This window comes from Perissodus microlepis, chromosome 7, assembly GCF_051167445.1.
Source record: "Perissodus microlepis isolate ML-2025 ecotype Zambia chromosome 7, ASM5116744v1, whole genome shotgun sequence".
NCBI classification, from domain to species: Eukaryota; Metazoa; Chordata; class Actinopteri; order Cichliformes; family Cichlidae; genus Perissodus; species Perissodus microlepis.
In genome coordinates this window covers 45,426,381-45,447,228 of record NC_140467.1, presented here as the reverse complement: position 1 = coordinate 45,447,228, position 20,848 = coordinate 45,426,381, and the positions used below count along the sequence as shown (strand labels likewise).

The window sequence follows — 20,848 nt, the reverse complement described above, 5'->3', positions numbered from 1 at the left end:
TGGTTTGCAGACCCAAAGGTATTTCCAGAGAATCCTAAAAATATAAAAAATAAATACATGATTAATTTGGTAATTGTTACTGCAAGTGGGGAAAAAAAGACTAATGGAAGTCTCACTTCACAGCATGAGTCACATGATCTGTGTGCCTATGTGTTGGAAGTGGGTTAGTGGACAGTCCTATGTACAGTATGCATATTGTGTATAGTGTGCATCCACAATACCATTAAAACTTCAGAAAAAAAATAAAGCAGAGGACTGAAACAAAGGAGAGAAAAATCAAAGAAATGAGTGCATGGAAAAATAATTTGGATCTTGCATGCATGAAAACTCAGAGGGATGCACACCAGTCATCTCTGCAAAGAAACCTGTAACAGCTGTAATGCAGTGAAAGTTTATAGATGTGCAGGACAGGCAAATTCACCATACAGTGTGTTACAGTGAACCCCTTTCTGTCTCATTAGCCCATGAAACATAAAATGTATTTATCCATCCTTTGTCATCCTTTGTCTTTATCATGTTTGAGAGGGAAGTACTCCTTGGATATGTTTCGCACAAACTTGCCTTGTGTTGCCAAATGAGGAAATTGACCACTTTTTAAAAATCTTAGGGTAGATTGTGCATCAGATGAAAAGTGTAATTAACACAACAAAACACTTGTTTGGTAGCAATACTCAGGAAATTTCTATTGCACAACAATAAAGCCACCTTCCTTTTTCAAGTTTGAAAGACAGTTAAAGTAAAGAAACATGTGATAAACACTGTACAATGGCTAAAATTGTACAGTTGCGGGAAGAATGGCGCTGTTGAGTGACTCACTGTACTGTGTAACTAGAGTGATAGCAGGCAAGATGGCAGCTGAAGATGATGAGGAAGGGGGAAAAAATAAAAACAAAAATAATTCAGGTAAAGTAGTAGTCTCACCTCCTGGCTGTGGCTGTTGTCCAAAACCTGAGAAGCTGCTGGGCTGACTTCCAAACCCAGGTCCCTGCTGGGCCAGGCTCCCGAATGATGGAGCGCTCTGACCGGCTAGCGCACCAAAGGACGGAGTGCTAGGAGGTGGGGCAAACCTGAAAACCGGAGCAGGTGCTGAGGTTGTGATACTGTAAAACGCAAAAGTTACAACTGAAAAAAAGACAGCCACACCTGAATGGGGCTGGTAAGACAAAATGCTTGACAATATTAGGTTACTGGTCTGATAGTCAAAAATTCATAATTATACACACATACATGTGGGCAAATAGTTTGTCCAAGATGTTTTTATTGGTTAGTTAAACATGTAAACAAAGCAGAACATTCAAGATAGTGAATGTGAATTTGTTTAGCTTAATTTTTTTTTTTTTTTACTTGTTTGACATGTGAGGATTGACAGGCTGGGATTTATACATTAATCCTTTCTACAGGACCCAACGCCCGCTCACTCCCAAGGGAGAGAAAAAAGAATAAGCAAAACAGGGAAAGAGAGAGAGCATGTCAGTTTAATCTGCAGGCTTCATGACCCCAGATTGAGATTATCTGGAGGGAATAATCTAGTCTGGCACAGAGCTGGGTTTGTTTTGTGCTGGCAACCATGGTTGCTGGTATCAAAACACATGCACATGTGAACACACCAGAGGTTAATGCAAATCATTAGAGTACAAATGATAAGGAGGAGGGGAGGATTAAAAAAAATAATAATCAGGAAATCCTGCCTGAAGTCAGAACTGCTGGAATTAGATTAGATAGAAATGTGTGTGTTTAAAAGTAATAAAATTAAGCCTCACTTCCCAAATTTGCCTCATATAACTCTATAGACCAATAAAAATGTTTTGTTTCTCTACACTTAAATGTTAATGGGGTTTTTAATAGTGTTGTTAAATGCTGCTTTCAGCTGGTTTGTCTTGTAGTGCTGAGCACACTGAAAGGCGCCTATTATGACAATAATAGCCTGATGACAATGACATTTTCAAATACTCATTGTCTGCAACAGTGGGATGAGAAAAAAAACAGTTCTTTGTTACACTACTTTGTCAATAAAAGGTTGTTCTACTGAAAATATTTGCTGCTTTAAACCTTGAATATCAGAGCAGGCACAGAAAATAGATTACAGACAAACTAGATGCAGATAGAAGTTCTGGAAACAAAGTTCAGCTAAAGGTTCAGCCACCCTGAATCAAAGTGGCTGAACCTTTAGGCTGCTCTAAAGTCAGCTTTAATTACATAACGATGGATTTTTTTTCCATATCAAACCTTTCAAAAAAGACTTCGTTTTGCTTACCCAAATCCTCCCATGTTGGCAGCCGCTGTGCCCTCTCCGAACACTTTGCCAGCCGATGATCCAATGGGGCTGCTGAATGAAGGGCTTGAGCCAAAAGATGCTCCAGCACCAAATGCTGGGGAACCCCCAAAAGAAGGAGGACTCCCAAAGACCGGAGCACTGCCAAAGCCACCTGTAGGAAGGAAATAGGATAACAGAGCAGGAAGTTACTTGGTTTCCAGCGTTCTTTCTACACAGAAAATACAGAAGAAATGTGAGTCATGAAGCAATTTCTGTAACTTTTATAACATTATATGCTAAGTGGCTTATTAACATCAGGCATTACATCCATGTAGATGTTTTTTCCCTTTAACAAAGCTACTGCAAACACTAAAATTTAATCTAGAGTTCTTCTTGGACTCATATGAAGAAACATAAATTGAATTTAGTGCTGGCACTTCCAAAAGGAAAATAAATTCCCAGGTAAAGACAGAAAAAGTATTTTAGCTATGTTTTAAATAAAAAAAATTGCATATCCCCCTATTGTATCTCATCAGAAGCTACCAGAGTACACGTGTGGGCATTTACAGTATTGTTGTGCACAGCCTCTGGAGCAGTAAACTGTTATAAGCATGATGAGTACTTCACACCAATTCAAAGCCTCTGATTGGCAGGAGAGAAAGAGTGTACTGAAATTACAGCCTGGCTAGCAGCATGCCCCAGTAAATAATTGATTGAGCTAATGTAACAAGATTACATTCCCCCTGCATGGCCAGTGATGGAGAATTAGTGTGCTGAGGGTTACCAATATCCCAGAGGCTCTGAGGTACAGCTTGAATAGCTGCTACTACTATGACTACTCATGGCCACGAGCAGCAAAGTATCAGCATATCGGTTTTTAAATTTACATGATGTTTTCAGACAAACTACAATGTGATGTAGACAGGGTTTAAACAGGCCTCTAAGGGTGAATTTAACTACGCCTGGACTGGTTTTTATCCATAGCGCCCCAGCTCTATTCAGAAGTGATTTACACAATAAAGACCACTTTTAAATGTATAATAATGAGTTCTCCAAGAATTGACTGAAAATAATCAGCGCATCATCTCGATAGATTAAGAAAAATATGGTGGGGTTCACCAATGTGTTGAACCATTTAAAATGTTTCTCAAAGTAAGAGTGCAAAGAATATGAGGAATTCAACTTTTACAGGAAATTACATTATATATCCAAGACATGTATGAGTTTAAGTTAGTTGGTGTTTCTAAATTTGAAAGTAGGTGTGAAAGTGAGTGTGAGTGGTTGTCTCTTTGTGTTAACACTGTAACAGATTCAGGCCCTCAGGCAGCGCAGCATGGAAAACGCACATTTCTGGGGTGGAAATCGGGAACCCTTTGAATGCTGTGATCAGTCACCAATTGATCAGTCACCAAAAACCATATCTAAATGAGGGTCGAACGCAGTGCTGCCTGTTAGAGGCTGAGCTTAATTTAAGATGCATTGAGCAGAAGTGGAAAACTATCCCATGGTCATGGTTCTTGACTAAAATGCTTTACAGGTTCATCCAGTGAGAACAAAACACAAGGATTAATAGATAAAAAACGCTAAAATAAAAATAGAATAAAAATAGGAATGCACTGAGATGTCTGTACTCAACTCGAGCTAAAAGCCAGGAAGACCAGGTGAGTTTTGAGTAAAGACTTGAAGGTCTCTCCACTACAAACAGATCTGATGTTTTGGGGTTGGCGGTTCCACAAGACAGGGCCTAGAACCAAAATGGCCTTGTCTTGGGAACATCCAGAATCATCTGATTGGAAGACCTTAGTGCCCTAAGTGGAGCGTGGATACTTAAAAGCTCAGATAAATGGGGGGGGGGGGGGGGTGCAAGGCCATACAAAAACTTAAAAATAAGGAATAGCATCTTAAAATCCATCCATCCATCCATCCATCTTAAAATCAATTCTAAAAAAAGGGACAGGGAGCCGATGAAGACAGGATAAAACTGGGGCAATGTGCTCTCACATCTTTGCCCCTGTAAGATGTCGACCAGCTGCATTTTGAACTAACTGTAAACTTCAGATAGCAGAGTGACCCAGGCCTGCAAAAAGGGAGGTACAATAGTTGGGGCAAATACAATTAAAAGCATGGATAACTCTCTCAAAGTAGATAGGGCTTGACTTTGGCCAACTGTCCGAGTTGATCCAAATTCCTGGTAAAAGGTTAAAGGTTAAAACCCTAAAGTGCCAAAAGTGCGAGCGAGTTACTGAGCTGTTCGGGGCGACCAAAAGCAACCACCTCAGTCTTCTCCTCATTTAGAAATGGGAAGTTTTTAGGTAGCATGAGCAGTTAAGCAGTGGTTTAAATGACTCTTTGTTGTTTGCTTTGATTGAGAGACAGATTTGAAAAATAAAATTTGAATTTCTTTTTCAAAGTCCTACTCATCGTGTACCCAGGTTAAAGAGTATAAGAAACCATCTGACTTTTGAAATCAGCACTCTGCAAAGGCAATCATCCATGATGGTATAGGGATGGATTAGTTCATTTGTTATAGGAAAATTTTCGCCCATAACAAATTTCTATTTATACAAAAAGCTTATTCACACATCTTATTGCCTTTACTTAACAGACGTGATGTCACTGACACATCTTCCTCCTATGGGAGAGCAAAACCTCAGTGTCCAGACACTGGGAAAATGGTCTGTTTGTGAAGAGGCAGTTGTTAAAGAGGTATGAAAAGTTACTATATATAGTTGCTTTTGAGTGATCAAAAGGGATGTCAGATGCAGAAGCTGAGATTGGATACACTACCATGAAAAAAGTAGACATTGAGGAAGTACCCCTGCAGTCATTTCATTATAAATAAATTGTTGCAGATTAAACGCATCATTTGTGTCGTAAATATGAATCGATTCAAATAAACATCAGATCTTTGAGGTCATACACTGTGACTTGGCAATGGAGAAGACTGGCACTGCATAATATTCTGCGGGGAACAATGGAGCTTTTGACAACCTCACAGTTTATTCTGTCCTCAGGGGTGAGGAGATAAGAGCTCAGATGATAAAGGTGAGAGCAATGTCAAGAACTGGCTGCCAAGTATTAAAACTGTTTCTACCACAGTCATCCAACTATCACTGAACTATCACATCAATGAACCAGAGCCCTTAAGCCAGGGCCTGGAAAGAAATGCGAAAGAACTAATCACAGTTTCATGCTTACTCCCCCCGCCCAACGTTTGCAACAGTAGAATTAGTAGCTCTCTTCTCTTGTCCACATAATCGTGCATCGTGTGGTTACACACGGCTTCAGTTGCATGGTTATATGTCAGTTTCCTTTGACACAGCCGACATACGGTGACTGACTTTCTACATCAAAGTTTCAGACATGCACTGGTTTGCACTTTTGTCATCGACATAGTTTCCAACCTCACTTGTTTACAAGTTCCCATCACAGAAAAAGATGGGCTACGGCTTTGAACAAACAGGTAACTGTTGTTTTACAAAATGAAATCATTATTGTTATGCATTATTTAGCTTAACAACTGGTATTTCTGGCGTGACTAACAAATGTAGAAACATTTAAATCATGATATACATAATGTAGACATGTCCTTTTCTTTCAGCTGCTCCCTTTACGGATCATCTGCCTCCATCTTCTCACACTATCCCCAGCATCCACCTCTGTCACTTCAACCCTCTGCATGTCCTCCTTCACTAATTCCATTAATCTTCTCTGTGGTTTTCCTGGTTCCTGGATCTTTTCCTCCCATCTGGCAGCTGCAAATTCAACATCTTTTGTACAGTATACCCACCATCCCTCTACTACACATGTTCAAACCAACTCAGTCTTTCCTCTCTGACTTTGTCAACCACCGGCTCAACCTCACCTGTCCCTCTGATATACAAATGTCTAGTCCTGTCCCTCCTTGTCACTCCCAAGCAAAATCTTAGCATCTTCAGCTCTGCTACCTCCAGATCTGCCTTCTGTCCTTTTGCCTGTGCCACCGTCTCCAAACCAGGGATCATAGAAGGTCTCACTACTGTCTTTTAAACCTTCCCTTTTACTCATGTACAAATACAGCCACCAGCAGGAGAGCACCAAATGACACTTGATCTAGTTTAGAAAGACCACTGAATGATTTAGTCTATCCTTAATAAGTGGATAGATATTACTTGAACAGGAAAAAAAATACATGATGTCTTCATTGTTGTCTCTCTGTTGCCTACTGTGTGTGTGTGTGTGTGTCTGACAGAAGGGATCCTTCTATTGTCGATGTTTGTACTTTTACAAGAACTCCTAAATATGTCTTAAAGTTTGCACATATGTATTTTAGCTGCAAATCCAAAATGAAATATTGACAGTTTTTAAACTCTGCTTTCAAGCCCTGTGTTCATGTCTATAATATCTATTTAAATTAACATAACTCAAAAATTCTCAGTTTTCACCAAAAATACGCTCTTTCCAAAGCAATGGGGAACAGCACACAGAAACAAGTCTGGTTTTAAAATCTCAGCAGCAATAAATCTTATAAAATGTTACCTGTGAATTACAACTAGCTAGGCACAACTTTCAAAACGTGTGAAAATATATCAAGACTAAAAAGCAGGGAGTGAAGAACAAATGCATTAAAATTACAAGGAAAGCTGTACCTGGTTTTGATGGTGTAGAGAATGAGCCAAAGCCCTGGGATGCCACACTTCCAGCACCAGTGCTGAAGGTCCCTGTAGGTTTCTGCTCCCCAAAGGAGGACTGTCCAAAGCTGAAGGTCTTGGCACCACTATTACCAAAGAGACTGTTGGTACCTATAAGACGGACAGGTAAATGTAATTACACAACAATAAAATGATCTGGGTTTATTTGGTTTGTTCTTTGACAAAGTAGTTACCGCTGACTCAGAACAAAGTCTTGAACAAAAATGATGAAAATATTTCTGAATCTGACATAAATCAGCAACTACTGTTCAAATTTTTTAATTAATCTGCAGTTTTATTACATCTTACCACAGTCTCAGAAGACATTTTCATAGAACTGAGTTAGCCTACCTGTCTGACTAGACTGTCCAAACACTCCAGTGGAGGAAGTGGTGCCAAATGGATTCTTGTTGGCAGCGTCCTCGCTTGGTTTGCCTCCTAGGCCGCTGAAAAATCCTCCACCACCAGATGAGACTGCTGTATTGGCTGAACTTGAACCAAAGAGACTCCCAGATGAGACTGCTGCATTGGCTGAACTGGAACCAAAGAGACTCCCAGATGACGGCTGCTGCTGGGAGATAAACATTAATTCACAAAATTTGTCTAGAAGAAAGGGAATTCAAGAAATTTCCCAAAGTTAGTTTAAAAAAAAAAAAAAAAAAAAAAGGTGGGTCATACCTGTCCAAATCCACTGCCACTGCTAGACTGCTGGCCGAACACCGGGTTGGCAGAAGAGCAGCCAAAACCTGTTTGAGAACAAAAGACAAATTCAATTAAGACAGACAAGATCAGATTACTGCATTTGGCCCTTGATGCCAGGCCCATTTTATAGTCATCACTACAGAGTGAAAAGTGGGACCCCCCCCTATAAAGTATGAAATCAGGAATGCCAAGCTGGGACTAAGTGCTGAGTTAATGCACTGACATCAGCTGTGGCATTCTCATACTGCTCTGAGAATTTATAGAAGCTTTGGGAACGGCACAACACCCGCCATCCCACTCAGGCTGACAGTACACCACAAATCTTTCCTGCAAGATGATACCATTTCAAACACAAGTGCCACATTTACCACAACATGTGGAGGTCAGCCAGAGCCAGTGTAAAACTTTGCACATCCTCCACTGCCCTTACAGACATCACAGTTCATAAGCTGTCAGACAGTGTTAGTATAATCACTGTCAAATGTGACTGAACAGCATGCAGCCGAGAAGCTCTGGTTATTGATCATTTCACCACGTCGGTGACACAGTGTGGTCTCTGTTAGGCAGGTGCAAAATGAGAGAATTTTCAATACCAATTTCTTTCTGACATTTGGTGTCATTTTTCCAATTTAGAAAAAGCCACAGAACTTACAGTAGTTTTAAATAAAGATGCCAATGATTTCTTTAAAAGCTCTGAAGTTGATCCAATCAAGTCCAGAATCAGACTCACCTGACGGTTGTCCAAAGCTGAATCCTGAAGATGAGGATGTGGTGGTGTTACTCCCAAACACAGATCCCTGTCCAAATCCAGAGCTTTGGCCAAAAGCCTGGTTTGTGCTTTGTGCAAACAGCCCAGTGCCAGTGCTGCTTACTGTGTTAGCACCGCTCGTCCCGAAGGAGAAAGAACTTGCATTGGTAGCAGTAGAAGCACCGAAAAGACTTCCGCCAGTAGTTGCACTACTAGAAGTCGCTCCAAATGCAGACTGTCCAAAAGTAAATCCACTCGATGTTCCAGTGTTGCTTGCAGGCTGGCCGAAGCCACTAACCTGGCCAAACACAGATTTGCCAAAACCAGTTGATGTACCAAACCCAGCTGAGCTGAATCCTGTTGATGCTGGTGCAGAGGAAGCTGGAGGTGCAGCAGGTTGCCCAAACACGTTATTCACAGCAGTCACTGTTGCACTACTAACAACGGTAGAGGTTTGAGTAGCTGCAGCTGGGGCAGCTGTGTTGATAACTGGTGTGACTCCGACAGAACTACTGTCTGTAGTTGCAGGAGCGGGCTGAGTAAAAATGGAGCCTGGCTTGTCAGACGTGGGGATCTGGAATGCTGGTGGAGCTGCCTGAGATACAGGTGCTGCCTGAGATACAGGTGCTGCCGTGGCAGCAGTTGAAGAGGGTACAGTAGCAGTGGTAGATGGCTCTGGGGTGGTTTCTGTTGTGGACAGAGCACTGGATGGTGCTGGAGGGTTTACTTCTTTTGGTGCAGTGAAAGTCGAGGGAGGGTCTGGGGTAGGGGCAGGTGCGGCCAAAGCAGGAGCAGGTGTTGACACTGCAGGGGTCTGGGTGGTTGCAGGTGCTGCAGGTTCAGGTATCACAAGACGACTGGTGCTCTCTACTTCAGGTTCACTGGTGGGAGGTTCTTTTATAGGGGGCGAAGCAGGTACTGAAGACTGAGGAACAGCTTTTGGTTCTTCTTGCGTCTCTGGTGGGGCTGCAAGAAGACTACTGAAAGATGAGGCGAAAGCTGAGCTGGCTGAGCTAGACTGTGGAACGGAGAAGGCTGGCTTGGCGTTTGATTCAGGAGGCTTAAACAGACTGCCTGACGGGGTCCCTTCGGACAAGTCTGGTGCTGAAGAATCTTCTCCAGATTTTGGAAGACCTGTTCCAAAACTAAACTGTGTCGCTCCCTTGCCCTTGCCAAGTCCAGTGTCCGCAAATGTAAATGCTGCCACAGCAGGTTTGGTGGAGGAATCTTTAGCTTCTTCTCCTTGGCCCACCCTTAGTCCAGAAAAAATGCCCAGAGTCTCGCCACCAGCTGTCTTTGGAGGCTGTGGCTCTATCCTCAGAGTGGCTGTGGTCGAGGTGGGTTTAGCACCTTCAACTGTTGCGTTTGGAGCCAAAGTGGGAGACCCAGTGCCAAGACCAGGGGAGGTGGACTTTGAGGTAAAGGAGAATGACTCTTCTCCAGCCTGGCCAAACACCATCTTACCATTTCCACCAAAAGAGAATTTACTTGCATCTTTCACTGGAGAAACATGAGAAAGAAAAACAGAAATAATGTGCATCAGTACTCTCACAGCTCCTACATCTATCCTAACAAGCTGCTATATCATTTGTACCTTGTGGCATTCCAGCTCCTGGTGTAACTGAAGCAAAACTGAAGCTTGAGGACCTGAAAAAAAACACCATTTAAGTTTAAATGCAGCAACAGTGAGATGCTCATTATATTTTGTAACAAGACATATTTACGTGTGAAAAATGCTGGATTAACCAGCCAATCTCAGCAATACAGCCATGTAAACACTTGCTCACCCCCACCTACAGTTTCTTCTCCTATTAGGCTAGATTTGGATTACATTAGAGAACTCTTTCAGTACACAACTTATGATTTTGCTCCAGGAGCTATTACCACCCAGTCAAGCATAGTTGTAAGCTGATGGAAAGCTTTAGTAAGCGGGCCCAAATCCTTTGTGAGAGGATGCATTTCATATACACCCCCGAGTGCAGGTTACAAAATAATTTGGCCTTTAGAGGAATGTGTTTTAAAACATTTTCTATTATAGTGTGTTTTTATGACAAAAATAATCACAAACATAGTGTATAATCTATAAAATACTGCTGGGCCATTAAAAATATATTATATTTATAAACATCAACTCACACTGAATTGAAAGAAAAACCCTTGCTGCTGGTTTGCTCAGCTGAGCTAGGAGGAGCAACAGAAGCATCAGTTTTGGACGGCTGACCTGAAAGAAAAAGTTTATAGTCAATGTCAGGATTTTACTGTGTGTGTGTGTGTGTGTGTGTGTGTGTGTGTGTGTGTGTGTGTGTGTGTGTGTGTGTGTGTAACAGTGCTTACCAAAAACAAAACTGCTCTGTGGGATGGTTGTAGTCTCTGCAGGCATTTTTTGGACACCCTGGACAGGATTCTGCCGAGACAGTTTTAAATACATGTATGAAATTAATATTACAGCTTAACTGTTAACCTTAGAGAAAAACAACACTACTATGATGCATTCACGATTTAAAAAATATAACACACAGGATTGTTTCAGGTGAAAGCTCAAGTCCACTAAGACATGAACTTAAGGCAGATATAGAGAAAAAAACAAAACAAATGTCTATAGGTAATCGTGCAGCACATGAACTTGGGGCTACACAAGAACAGGATTTCTGCGAGGAGTACCCCTGTCACCCAACTGTAATTTGTAACATCAACATGGGTGGGAGGTGGGACATTTCTCACCCATCTTGATAATGGTCTTCACAGGAAAAACTGTCAGCAAACTGTGAATTCTCACATGCTGAATGTTCTTGAAAGTTGTGAGAAGACGAACATAAAGCTATGAATATACCTTTATTATAACTTTTACTATTTAGCACGTGGACACATAAAAATATACTGAAGACATTTGTTTGTGGTGGCACTCCTTGGAAAAGTACAAAACCACTTGAAAGGTGCATGAAAGGTAAAGTTTTTTTACATGATTTTTTTTCAATTTAAAGTTTTTATTTATTCCTTAAAATATAGATAAAAACGGTTTCAAATATTTCACATGCAAGTCAACTGAGATTTGTGTTGTAAAGATTATTTAATTTGAATTAATATGTCACCCAAGTAACAGGAACGAGAAAGTCAAAGACAAAATGACAGGTCGGAGAGTGATGGATTTCCTCACCCGTTTGGCCTGACTGGAAGAAACTGTTGCAAAGACCTGAGATCCTGGATCTGGTACCGAGGAGCTGGGGACATCAGCACAACCATAAGAGGGCACAGTTTTCACATGGCACAAAAATATAATTAAATTTACATTATTTAGTGGTATGTTTATGGCAAGGGTCCCTCGCAGCAGCCTTTACCATATCTCTTGCCTGGTCACCCAGTTAAGCTATAGTATCACCCCCATATTACTGACTATGTTAGTGATTATTAAAATAAGAATACATGAAAAATGTTTCAACTACATGTTGATCAAGTACATCTAAGTGTCCCACACCTATGTCTAAATATCTGCTAATCTTTAAGGAATTGGTTATTAACTGATTTTCTAACTGATTCTTTTTAATAGCTACAAATAGTAAGTCTTAGGTAATGCCAGTAATCTTGTTTACAGTTATACAGAGGAATAGTTTGTAACACTGACCAAAAATAAAAACAAATAGACTTCTACTTGGGGTTTACTATCTTATTTGAAAGCTATAGTCTTGCCGTATTTGTAGTTTACCCTTGACACATTTTATCTGCTTTCCCTCAATTGCCTTTAAAGGAGTGGGGGTGAGAAGGTGAGAAGTGACCTTTGTTTTAGGTTTTACCTGATGTTGGAAGGAACCACCACAGGAGTCCCCTTGTCCTTGAACTCCTGAACATTGACCACCTGAGGAACAGTCTTCAAGGTGGACTCTGTCAGTGAAGTATTGATCACAGCTGGAATATAAACACATGCATATTAGAGCAATTCACAGCTGGGAAAAAGGTACCAGATGAGACAGAAGCAATCAAACTGAATGTCTCCAGGTTTATTTAAGCCTGCTCTGTTTACATGGAAACATTTTAGCAAATTACTCTCAGGCAGGATGTGGTAATGACCTAACAGTTACACATTATTTGTTCTCTAAGTCTTTGTCTCCCCCTGGTGAATTACTGAGGGAATAACAAAATAATATTTAAAAGATCCCCAAATGCCCACTGTAGCTAAAAACAAATGTGCACATCTTCCTCATTGTTTAAAAACAAATAAATACATTTTTGACTGCTGCACAATGTTACTTACCCAACTGACTGGCCATCTGCCTGCGTAAAGCAGCAGTGGCTGCAGCCTGCTGGGCAGAGATGGTGATGGGCGCGGTCCTCTCAGTTGGTGGAGCTCCATGCTTGACTGTCTTTGTGGCGAGAGCCGTGCTCTCAGCCCCGCTGAGGTTGATCTTATTTGTTGGAACTGGAATATTAATGCGGTAATCAATATCTATAAAAAATATCCACATCTAAGACTAGCGACATTACTTTACATTATTTTCAGTAAAATATGGCATTATAACATGAAGTCATTTATTATTTATGAATGCGTCCTCGTAATTTTTTATGAACAGCAACAGTTGGTATAATTTACTTACTGGGGCTGGCAATAGGGCTGAGTCCAAAGCCCATACCCTGTCCTGACTGAATTTTAGATAAAGGAGTGGACTGGATGGCTCCGAAGCCTGGCTGGATAGAGGGGGTCCTCACAACGGTAGGGTGGCGGGGGGTGGACAATGTTGGAGGTATGGAGGACATGGGAGGGGGCCGTGTCTGCAGCTCCTCTTCTTCCTGCTCTAAGTGAGGTGGGTGAGGCTCCAGGGACTGGGACAGGGAAGATGTTGAACTCGCGTCATCCAAGTCCTCGTAGTATTTAGGTGAAAGGAAGGCTGAGCGAGATAGGTTGGCTGAAACAGAAAAATGAATAAATACATTTCGATTCCAATATGTGAGGTGCTGCTGCATTACACAGTATGAACATCAGCATAGGGATTTCAATATTAATATCACTGAAATGAAGCGGGTGTTGAATTTGGTATTTGCAGTTGTGAGGAAAAAGCTACTGTCGACATGAAATTAGCACTCAGATTTACTATGATTTATTATGAAACACACTAAGAGGGCTTTATTAACATCCCTTTACTTTAAAAACAGGCTTGTTGTATACTTTTTCAAAAGGCGAAATCCACAATCATTTGAACATTTAGGATAAAACTTTCACGTAACCATAAATTTCTAGTACCTGGTGCAGTTGAGCGGACAGGAGGCATCTGTCCCTTTGAGAGAAAGTTGCGCAGCTGGGACTGTTTAACTGGTGATATCTTGACAGCTGCAGAGACATCATACATACTGAAATATACTGAAAAATATACTGAAATAATTAAATATATCCTGTGCTGTTTTTATGCAGACGGTAGGAAAAAAAAATCAATACCTGGAGATTTGGTCTTAGAAGGGGTAGGGTCCAGCCTGGTTTTCAGGAGAGCATCTCTTAAAGTCTCAAGGTCATTTTCCAAACTAATAACAACACAAAAACATGGTGTTTTTATCCAATAGGAGCAAATGGAAGCGTGTGAACATCCACACATTATAAGGAATGCTGCTTGGAACCATTCTTTACCATATATGATGTTTAAGCTGACTAAAACCCTTTTTAATAACTTAAAAACTGACGTATAAACCATAGATAATGGTTAAGTTAAAACTTAAGTCTTTCCTTAAACTACCCCACATAACTAACTCCTAATATCCTCTTAAATCCCTGTTTTTTTCCCCCACATTCTGCAGCCAGGCCTTACCTAGCTGTCGTTGCTGTCACAGGACTTCTAGCAGGAGTGGTTGTTTTGCTGTAGAGGCGTAGTGAATTGAGCTCCTTAACCAGCTGGTCCAGTCTGTTCTTCTGCTGGTTGATGATGTACAGATTGTTGGACAGTGTAGTGAACAGACCCTCACGTCCAGGCACAACCATGTGTCTGTAAAGAGATTTATTTAATAACAAATTATACTCCATCCAATTTTTTATTCTCTCTTTCTATCCAACACACAAACTGCTGGTGGGATTATCTGCCATTTTCTTTAAAACTCACTTCTGCTTTTTCTTCTTCTCCAAGTGTTTCTCCCATTCCACATCCAAGACATCATTAACATCCTCCACAGTGAACATAACATACTGGTATAGCCTTCGAATCTCCTGAATTAAAAAAAAAAAGAAGAAAAAAAAAGATCAAATATACATGATGAAGGAGATTATTTTTATAAGAATATGTAAAACTTTAAAACTGTCAATTCATGCAAACAATTTTGGGGTAATCTGTCCTTTTATTTCTCACCTTGAGCTGTTCCTCACTGCGTGGATCCAGAGGCTTTTTGTAAAGTAGCTGTCTGTAATTTCTGTCTTTGCTCAGTTCACTCTGGGTCTTGGCTTCTTCTGCCCCGGCAAAGCCTTCCAGTAGCGAAGTTTTCAGTGTGCCAATGTCACCATGGAGTGACTAAAGATTACAGACACACACACAAAAAGACTTGAAAGGAGGTTTTAAATGATTTATCAACCTAGAGTGACACCATCTTCCAAACACTGCTTCAGACAGGACTCTAAAGTCACAGTGGTTGAAGTCTTATGGTTGCAGAATTTAGGGTTGTTCGAAATGATTTTTACTGGCTTTCTCAACATCAAATGTTAAAAGGAAGAAGAGCAGTCTGTGGACAGGACTCAGTGTTTCAATCATTGTCTTACCTCTGTAGTTTCCTTGATTTCCAGGGTGAAAATATGGAGGTCTTCCGACTCTTTCCTCAACTCCTTCATTTCCTCATCAGCACCAACCTTAAAGTCAGCTTTTGCACTTCGTGCCTTAAGGTCATCCAATTCCTTCTGGAAGTGCGCGATCTGATGGCAAGTCAGAGACATGTTTAGTAATGTTCTGCCAGACACCACATGTGGTGTCCTGAATAAAGTCCACTACCTTTTCGTAAATCCTACAACTTTGTATGTTAAGTCTTTGGAACTAGTTACTAACTAGACACCTGCACCATTAAAGCTGGTGATATAACTTTTCAACTAATGTACCTATGCCTATTGCTCTATTTATCGAAACACATTATTGCACATAATAAATCGGATGCATCCTTATAAAATAATGGCATTAATATGTACTTGTTTGTTATCTTTTGTCCCTCCATATAACATTAATGTGAATAATAAGACGGTACTTTATTGATCCCAAATGTTGGGAAATTACTGTGTTATAGCACCCGAAACACAAGAAACAACTTAGCTCAATTAAATAAATAATGTATTCATTTCTTCTTCTTTTTCTTCAAGCTGCTTTACAGGTTCATACAGCAGATGATCTGCCTCCATTTAACCCTGTCCCTAGCATGTGACTCTGTCCCACCAACGCTCTGGATGCCCTGGATCTATAATTCTCCTCTGAGGACTTTTCCTCCTGCCTGGCGGCTCTGTCTTCAACATCCTTTGGACATGTGCAGAGGTGAGATAGTGGATATACTGGACAGTTTTGTCAGTAACACATTCAACCTGAATTGTCCCCCCTAGCACTCATTTCTAATCCTCTTCCTCCTGGTTACTCCCAGTGAAAATCGTAGCACCTTCAACTCTGCTACCTCCAGCTCAGTCGCATTTATTTATTATGTATTTGGTATAAGTATTATAGTATTACATGTTCTCTATATAATTTATTTGTTAGTTTATATAATTAAAAAGCATTCTGATTGAGTTCCACACTTGATATGGTGCATTTCATTTTATCACTTTCTTTTCTCTACAGGCTCAAGAACCCATATATTAGAGATTTAAAGCATTCACACGACAAAACCAGCATTTCTTCCCCCACAAACCACTGCTACATGGCACTACAGTACATGATATGTCTCACCTCCTCCAATATGCCAGCCATGATGGGATCAGAGTCTTTCCTTTGCTGTAGCTGTTTCTCCAGGGCCTTCACACTGACACCGGCCTGCTTTTTCATGAAAAGTATATCAAAAGTTACTTTTCACTGTTAGCAACAAACACAAAAAACAGTCTGAACTAAAAAAAAAATATCAAAATGCCTGTCATCTGATATTACTTTTAATCTGTCAGTTTCACTTTGTTTTAGTTGAAGTCTGTTGCCAGTAGTAACCAGTTACTGCACAGTTAAACAGAAGTTTGTTTTGTGTTACTTTATTTAGGATTTGTGAATATATTTTTTTGCTGCAATTAGTTAATTGCTTACGTATCCAGGGCTCTATATGACAACACCTCCTTTGGGTGTGACCAAATTTAACACCAATCATCATCATCATCATTTTGTGTCATTGGTGAATTGTGACTAAAAGGTTGTTGTTGTTTTTTTAAATATAGAAAAAGTCTACCACATCACTGAAAGAAACCTATTTGATATAAGAACAGTAAACTTTCTTTGCAGCAAAGAGATCAGACCTGTGGAGCCTGGGTACGGGTCTGGACAGCAGGAGAAGGTTTCTGGACAACTGCTGGAGAGACACTGGTTTGAACTGGATGCACTGGAGCTGATACACATTTGGAACAACAGACAACATGCATTTGCAATTAAGATTCCAAGAGGACCTTTGTAAGAAAAACTACAACATAAATTTACATATATTAAATACAACAACTTTCTTACCTAAAATAGCTGGTGGTTTGCTGGCTAAAGAAGGAGGGGCAGTTAAACTACTGGAAGTCGTGGCAACCGTTTTGGACAGTGGGGAGTTAAAGGAGAAAGGAGGTTGTGTAGTCTCCACTGTTGAAAATCTTTGGAAAAAGCAGACCAATTTTTAAACATTTAGACAAAAATCGACATCTTAGGACTAATACTGTGAAAAACATGTGATAGTTCAGTACCTGTCATTTAGATTCAGTTTCACTGCAGACTGGGACGCAGGGGTGGCAAGACTCTGAGGAGTTAGACCTGGTGCTGCTGATGGTTTAGCAAGACTCTGAGGAGTTAGACCTGGTGCTGCTGATGGTTTAGCAAGACTCTGAGGAGTTAGACCTGGTGCTGCTGATGGTTTAGCAAGACTCTGAGGAGTTAGAGCTGGTGCTGCTGATGGTTTGACAGAAAGGTTGTTGAAAGAAAAAGCTGAAGGTGCAGAGGGAGTGTCAGAGGGAGGTTTCGAAGCAAAAGAGAAGCCGGATGACCCTGAGCCAAAAGGTGCAGAACCCCCCAGGGAGAAAGCTGAAGGGCCTGAAGTGGAGCAGGTAGTTGGGATGGAGAAAGTGAAGCCTGATGCTGCCGATGACACAGGAGCTTTTGGAACAATGCTGAATGGTGCAGCGGCAGAAGAAGTAGCAGGGGATGGAGAACTGGAAGCAGCTGCTGGAGTAAGACCAAGGCTTGGAAATGCTGCTGGGGCAGATGGGATTGAGGCAGCAATTTTGGGTGGTTGGGTTGCCAAAGAGCCTGTGAAAGAACAAAAACAAACAAACAAAGATTACTTTTATTTGATCTCATCACATTTAAAGCAGTGTGAGTTTTGTCTACAAGCACAAGCTTCTACTAGTTACAAAAAAAAAAAAAAAAAAAAAAAAAAAAAAAAAAAAGTGGAAAGGTGAAAAAACATTTTTAAAATCACATTTCTGACAGTTTTTAAAGGTATCTGCAGAAATGACCCCTTTACGAGTGATCCTGACTGAACCAAAAAAAAAAAAAAAGCTGTTCATAGAATAGAAGGCACTTGAGAATGTAGTAAAAGCTCACTGCATGGTAAAAACAGTTGGTCACATTTAACAAATGTCAGTGAACATCATGGGAAAAACAACAAAAAAATTAGAGAAATAAACTCTTTACTAAATATTACTAGAACCAACAATACACTACACGGCTGCTATATTAGGTACAGCCTGCTAATCCAGGGTAGGACCTTTTTTGCCTTTAAAATTACTTTGATTTTTTTTTTTTTTTAGAAAAGGATGCCAGAAAAATTCCTCAGATTTTGGCCCATATTATTAAAATGACAAAAAAAATAAAAATAAAATAAAAATCACACAGTTGCAGCAGATTTGTCAAATCATGATGCAAACCCTCCACATCCCCATGGTGCAATACTGGATTGAGTCACTTCTGTAGATTCCATTTGAGTACATGAACTCAAGAGATCAGATGAAATCAGGTGGAGATTATCTGAGCTTTGTCACATGGAACTTTGTTTGCTGGAAGCAGCCAGCAGATGATGGCTGTATTGTGGTAATAAAGAGATGAACTGGGTTGAGAACTACTCGAATTTCAACACTCCCATCTGAATATTGGAGGAAAAGTTAAGACTAAGACAACATTTTTTCCGATCTTTTATTGTCCTATTTTGGCGAGTCTGTGTGAATTGTAGGCTCAGTATCTCAGCTGACAGGGCTTTCAAGCGCCATGACCTTCTGCTGCTGTAGTCTATCTGCGTCAAGGTTCAACATGTGCATTCAGAGATGCTCTTCTGCATATTTTTGGTTATAATAAGCAGTTATTTGAACTATTGCTGCTTTCCTATCAGCTCGCAGTAGTTTAGCCATTCTCCTCCAACCTCTGGTATCAACAAGGTATTTTCACCCAGACAACTGCTGCTCATTTTGCCTTTTTTTGCATCATCTGAGAGACGGTTGTGTGTCAAAATCTCAGTAGAACAGCAGTTTCTCCAACTCCAGACCAGCCCGACACGCATCAACAACCATGCCCTGTTCAAAGTCACTGAAATCACTTTTTCTTCCTCATTCTGATGCTCAATATGTCTACATGCCTAAATGCACTGAGTTGCTGCCATGTGATGACTTGTGTTCAGTTGCTTTTTAAGTGGTTGTATGAACACAGTTTAAGGCTATCACACATTTAAAGACATACAGAAGACATCAGAATTAACAAGAGGGATATATTCAGAAAATCTGCTTCCTTAAAGATTAAGTCAGTCATTTTGTGTAGTTTATTTAACATAAAAAAAGAATGCTGTACTCACAAATGTACATTGAATAGTGTGTAATTATGTCTTCCAACAAACGGGTGCATTCTCATAAACTTCAAATTAATCCATCAAAATACATAGGAGCGGGCACCGGTTTGTGGAAGTCTCTGTGTTCCCTGACATTTTGAATACAGTGGCCGAGCTGTACATAGAGACAAATCTATGTGCATTTCAGCCACATACACAGTACGTTATAAGTCACTTTAATTAAAAAAAACAGCACAAATAGTCACTTCAAATCCCCAAAGGAGGAGCTGTAACAATTCAAACACTATGCAATCAATACATTATCTTATTAGGACATTGAGGAAATATTTTAGGCAAACATCGTTCCAATTCACAGGTTTTCTTACCAGGTTTGGGAAGTCTTTCCCCTTCCAAGGCCAGGTTAGAAGGAGCCACGACTAGCTGCTTAACCCCTGGATTGAGGTTGAGTAGAGCAAATGGACAAAGTAATCCCTCTGTGGAAAGCATTAGCATTGTGGGCGCTGGGGGCAAGGTCTTCTCATCAGCTTTATGGGAGTGGAAAGATTGGATATAAACAAAGTCAGACACTGAGCAGTTCTCCACACAATATATTTAAAAGTTTTAAGAACATTTGAGTACCAAGACAGTAGGTTCGCGCTATAGTTATCTGACTGAAGTTGGAGCTTTACGCCCTCTAGTGGTTAAAAAAAAAAAAGTATCCAGTCTTCATTTCAAAAAGATACTCCAGTCAGTTACAGAGACGACTGTCCTAAGATTCGTAATTCGGTAAAAGAGTAAGATGCCTTTCTCTTCTCGCCAAACCCTGAAACATTTTCTGCTCCTCACACCCACTTTCTTGCCCTTTCCAAAGCCTTGCAGTATGCTGTGGGCTGCAGAGAAAATGGCAGATCATGTCTAAACCACCATTCAAATAACGAAACTGACTATTCACGACACAAATTAAATATGCATTAGTCAGAGTTGATACTAGTCATTTCAGAAATGCCAAAAAAGTACACTGAACACACAATCCTCTTTGTTTTCTCTATGACCACGTTTTATATCTAAAAATACTGTATTTATCAAGTATAACTGTTCATGAGTGCATGAAAAAATTTTGCTTTTTCTGACTGTGTCATTAATATCCACCGACTTTGCACCTATTTGACCCATGAGCTACATGCATGATAATCAGTGTCAATGTACACACACAAATACACACCCACACTGACAAATAAAATGCCAAGAAATACACTTGAAGAAGCGGTGCGATTTAAAGTTTTAGACAAAAAGAAAGCATACACCCCCACCCCACCCCAAAAAACTGTATCTAATGCTTTTCTGTTATGAAACTAAAGTTTGAAAGCTTTAGAGACGCAAGCAGAGAGAGGGTGAGAGGGAGCGAACAGACGGGAGAGGCACACGGTAAACCTCATCAGCATTCTGCAACAGGATTGTCTGGGCTTTGTTGTTTGTTATGGTCCTCTAGCTTGTGTGAGCCATTTTAATGAGTGCATTTTTCCCTACAGATAACTCCCTCCTACTCTCCCTTTGCTT

At 40.4% G+C, this 20,848-nt stretch overlaps 1 protein-coding gene across 7 annotated transcripts in view; it reads right to left on the bottom strand.

Moving 5' to 3' along the window:
• The window catches only part of nup214 (nucleoporin 214), a 30,962-nt gene that overhangs the window by 2,173 nt on the left and 7,941 nt on the right, over positions 1-20,848 (bottom strand). Inside the window, exons 11-35 of one of the 7 annotated variants that reach the window (XM_084935358.1) lie at positions 19,678-19,836; positions 17,226-17,784; positions 17,008-17,135; positions 16,803-16,891; positions 16,255-16,341; positions 15,096-15,245; positions 14,692-14,850; positions 14,449-14,552; positions 14,161-14,334; positions 13,797-13,879; positions 13,605-13,691; positions 12,961-13,269; positions 12,621-12,785; positions 12,163-12,274; positions 11,529-11,592; positions 10,709-10,778; positions 10,511-10,595; positions 9,969-10,021; positions 8,357-9,874; positions 7,603-7,670; positions 7,276-7,495; positions 6,883-7,035; positions 2,255-2,426; positions 922-1,100; positions 1-34 (exon numbers count right to left, since the gene is read on the bottom strand). In XM_084935358.1, the coding sequence (XP_084791484.1) occupies positions 1-34; positions 922-1,100; positions 2,255-2,426; positions 6,883-7,035; positions 7,276-7,495; positions 7,603-7,670; positions 8,357-9,874; positions 9,969-10,021; positions 10,511-10,595; positions 10,709-10,778; positions 11,529-11,592; positions 12,163-12,274; positions 12,621-12,785; positions 12,961-13,269; positions 13,605-13,691; positions 13,797-13,879; positions 14,161-14,334; positions 14,449-14,552; positions 14,692-14,850; positions 15,096-15,245; positions 16,255-16,341; positions 16,803-16,891; positions 17,008-17,135; positions 17,226-17,784; positions 19,678-19,836 (4,981 nt within the window). The remainder of the gene's footprint in view (positions 35-921; positions 1,101-2,254; positions 2,427-6,882; positions 7,036-7,275; positions 7,496-7,602; positions 7,671-8,356; positions 9,875-9,968; positions 10,022-10,510; positions 10,596-10,708; positions 10,779-11,528; positions 11,593-12,162; positions 12,275-12,620; positions 12,786-12,960; positions 13,270-13,604; positions 13,692-13,796; positions 13,880-14,160; positions 14,335-14,448; positions 14,553-14,691; positions 14,851-15,095; positions 15,246-16,254; positions 16,342-16,802; positions 16,892-17,007; positions 17,136-17,225; positions 17,785-19,677; positions 19,837-20,848) is intronic. The other 6 variants (XM_084935360.1, XM_084935361.1, XM_084935359.1 and 3 more) reach the window with 6 other exon arrangements.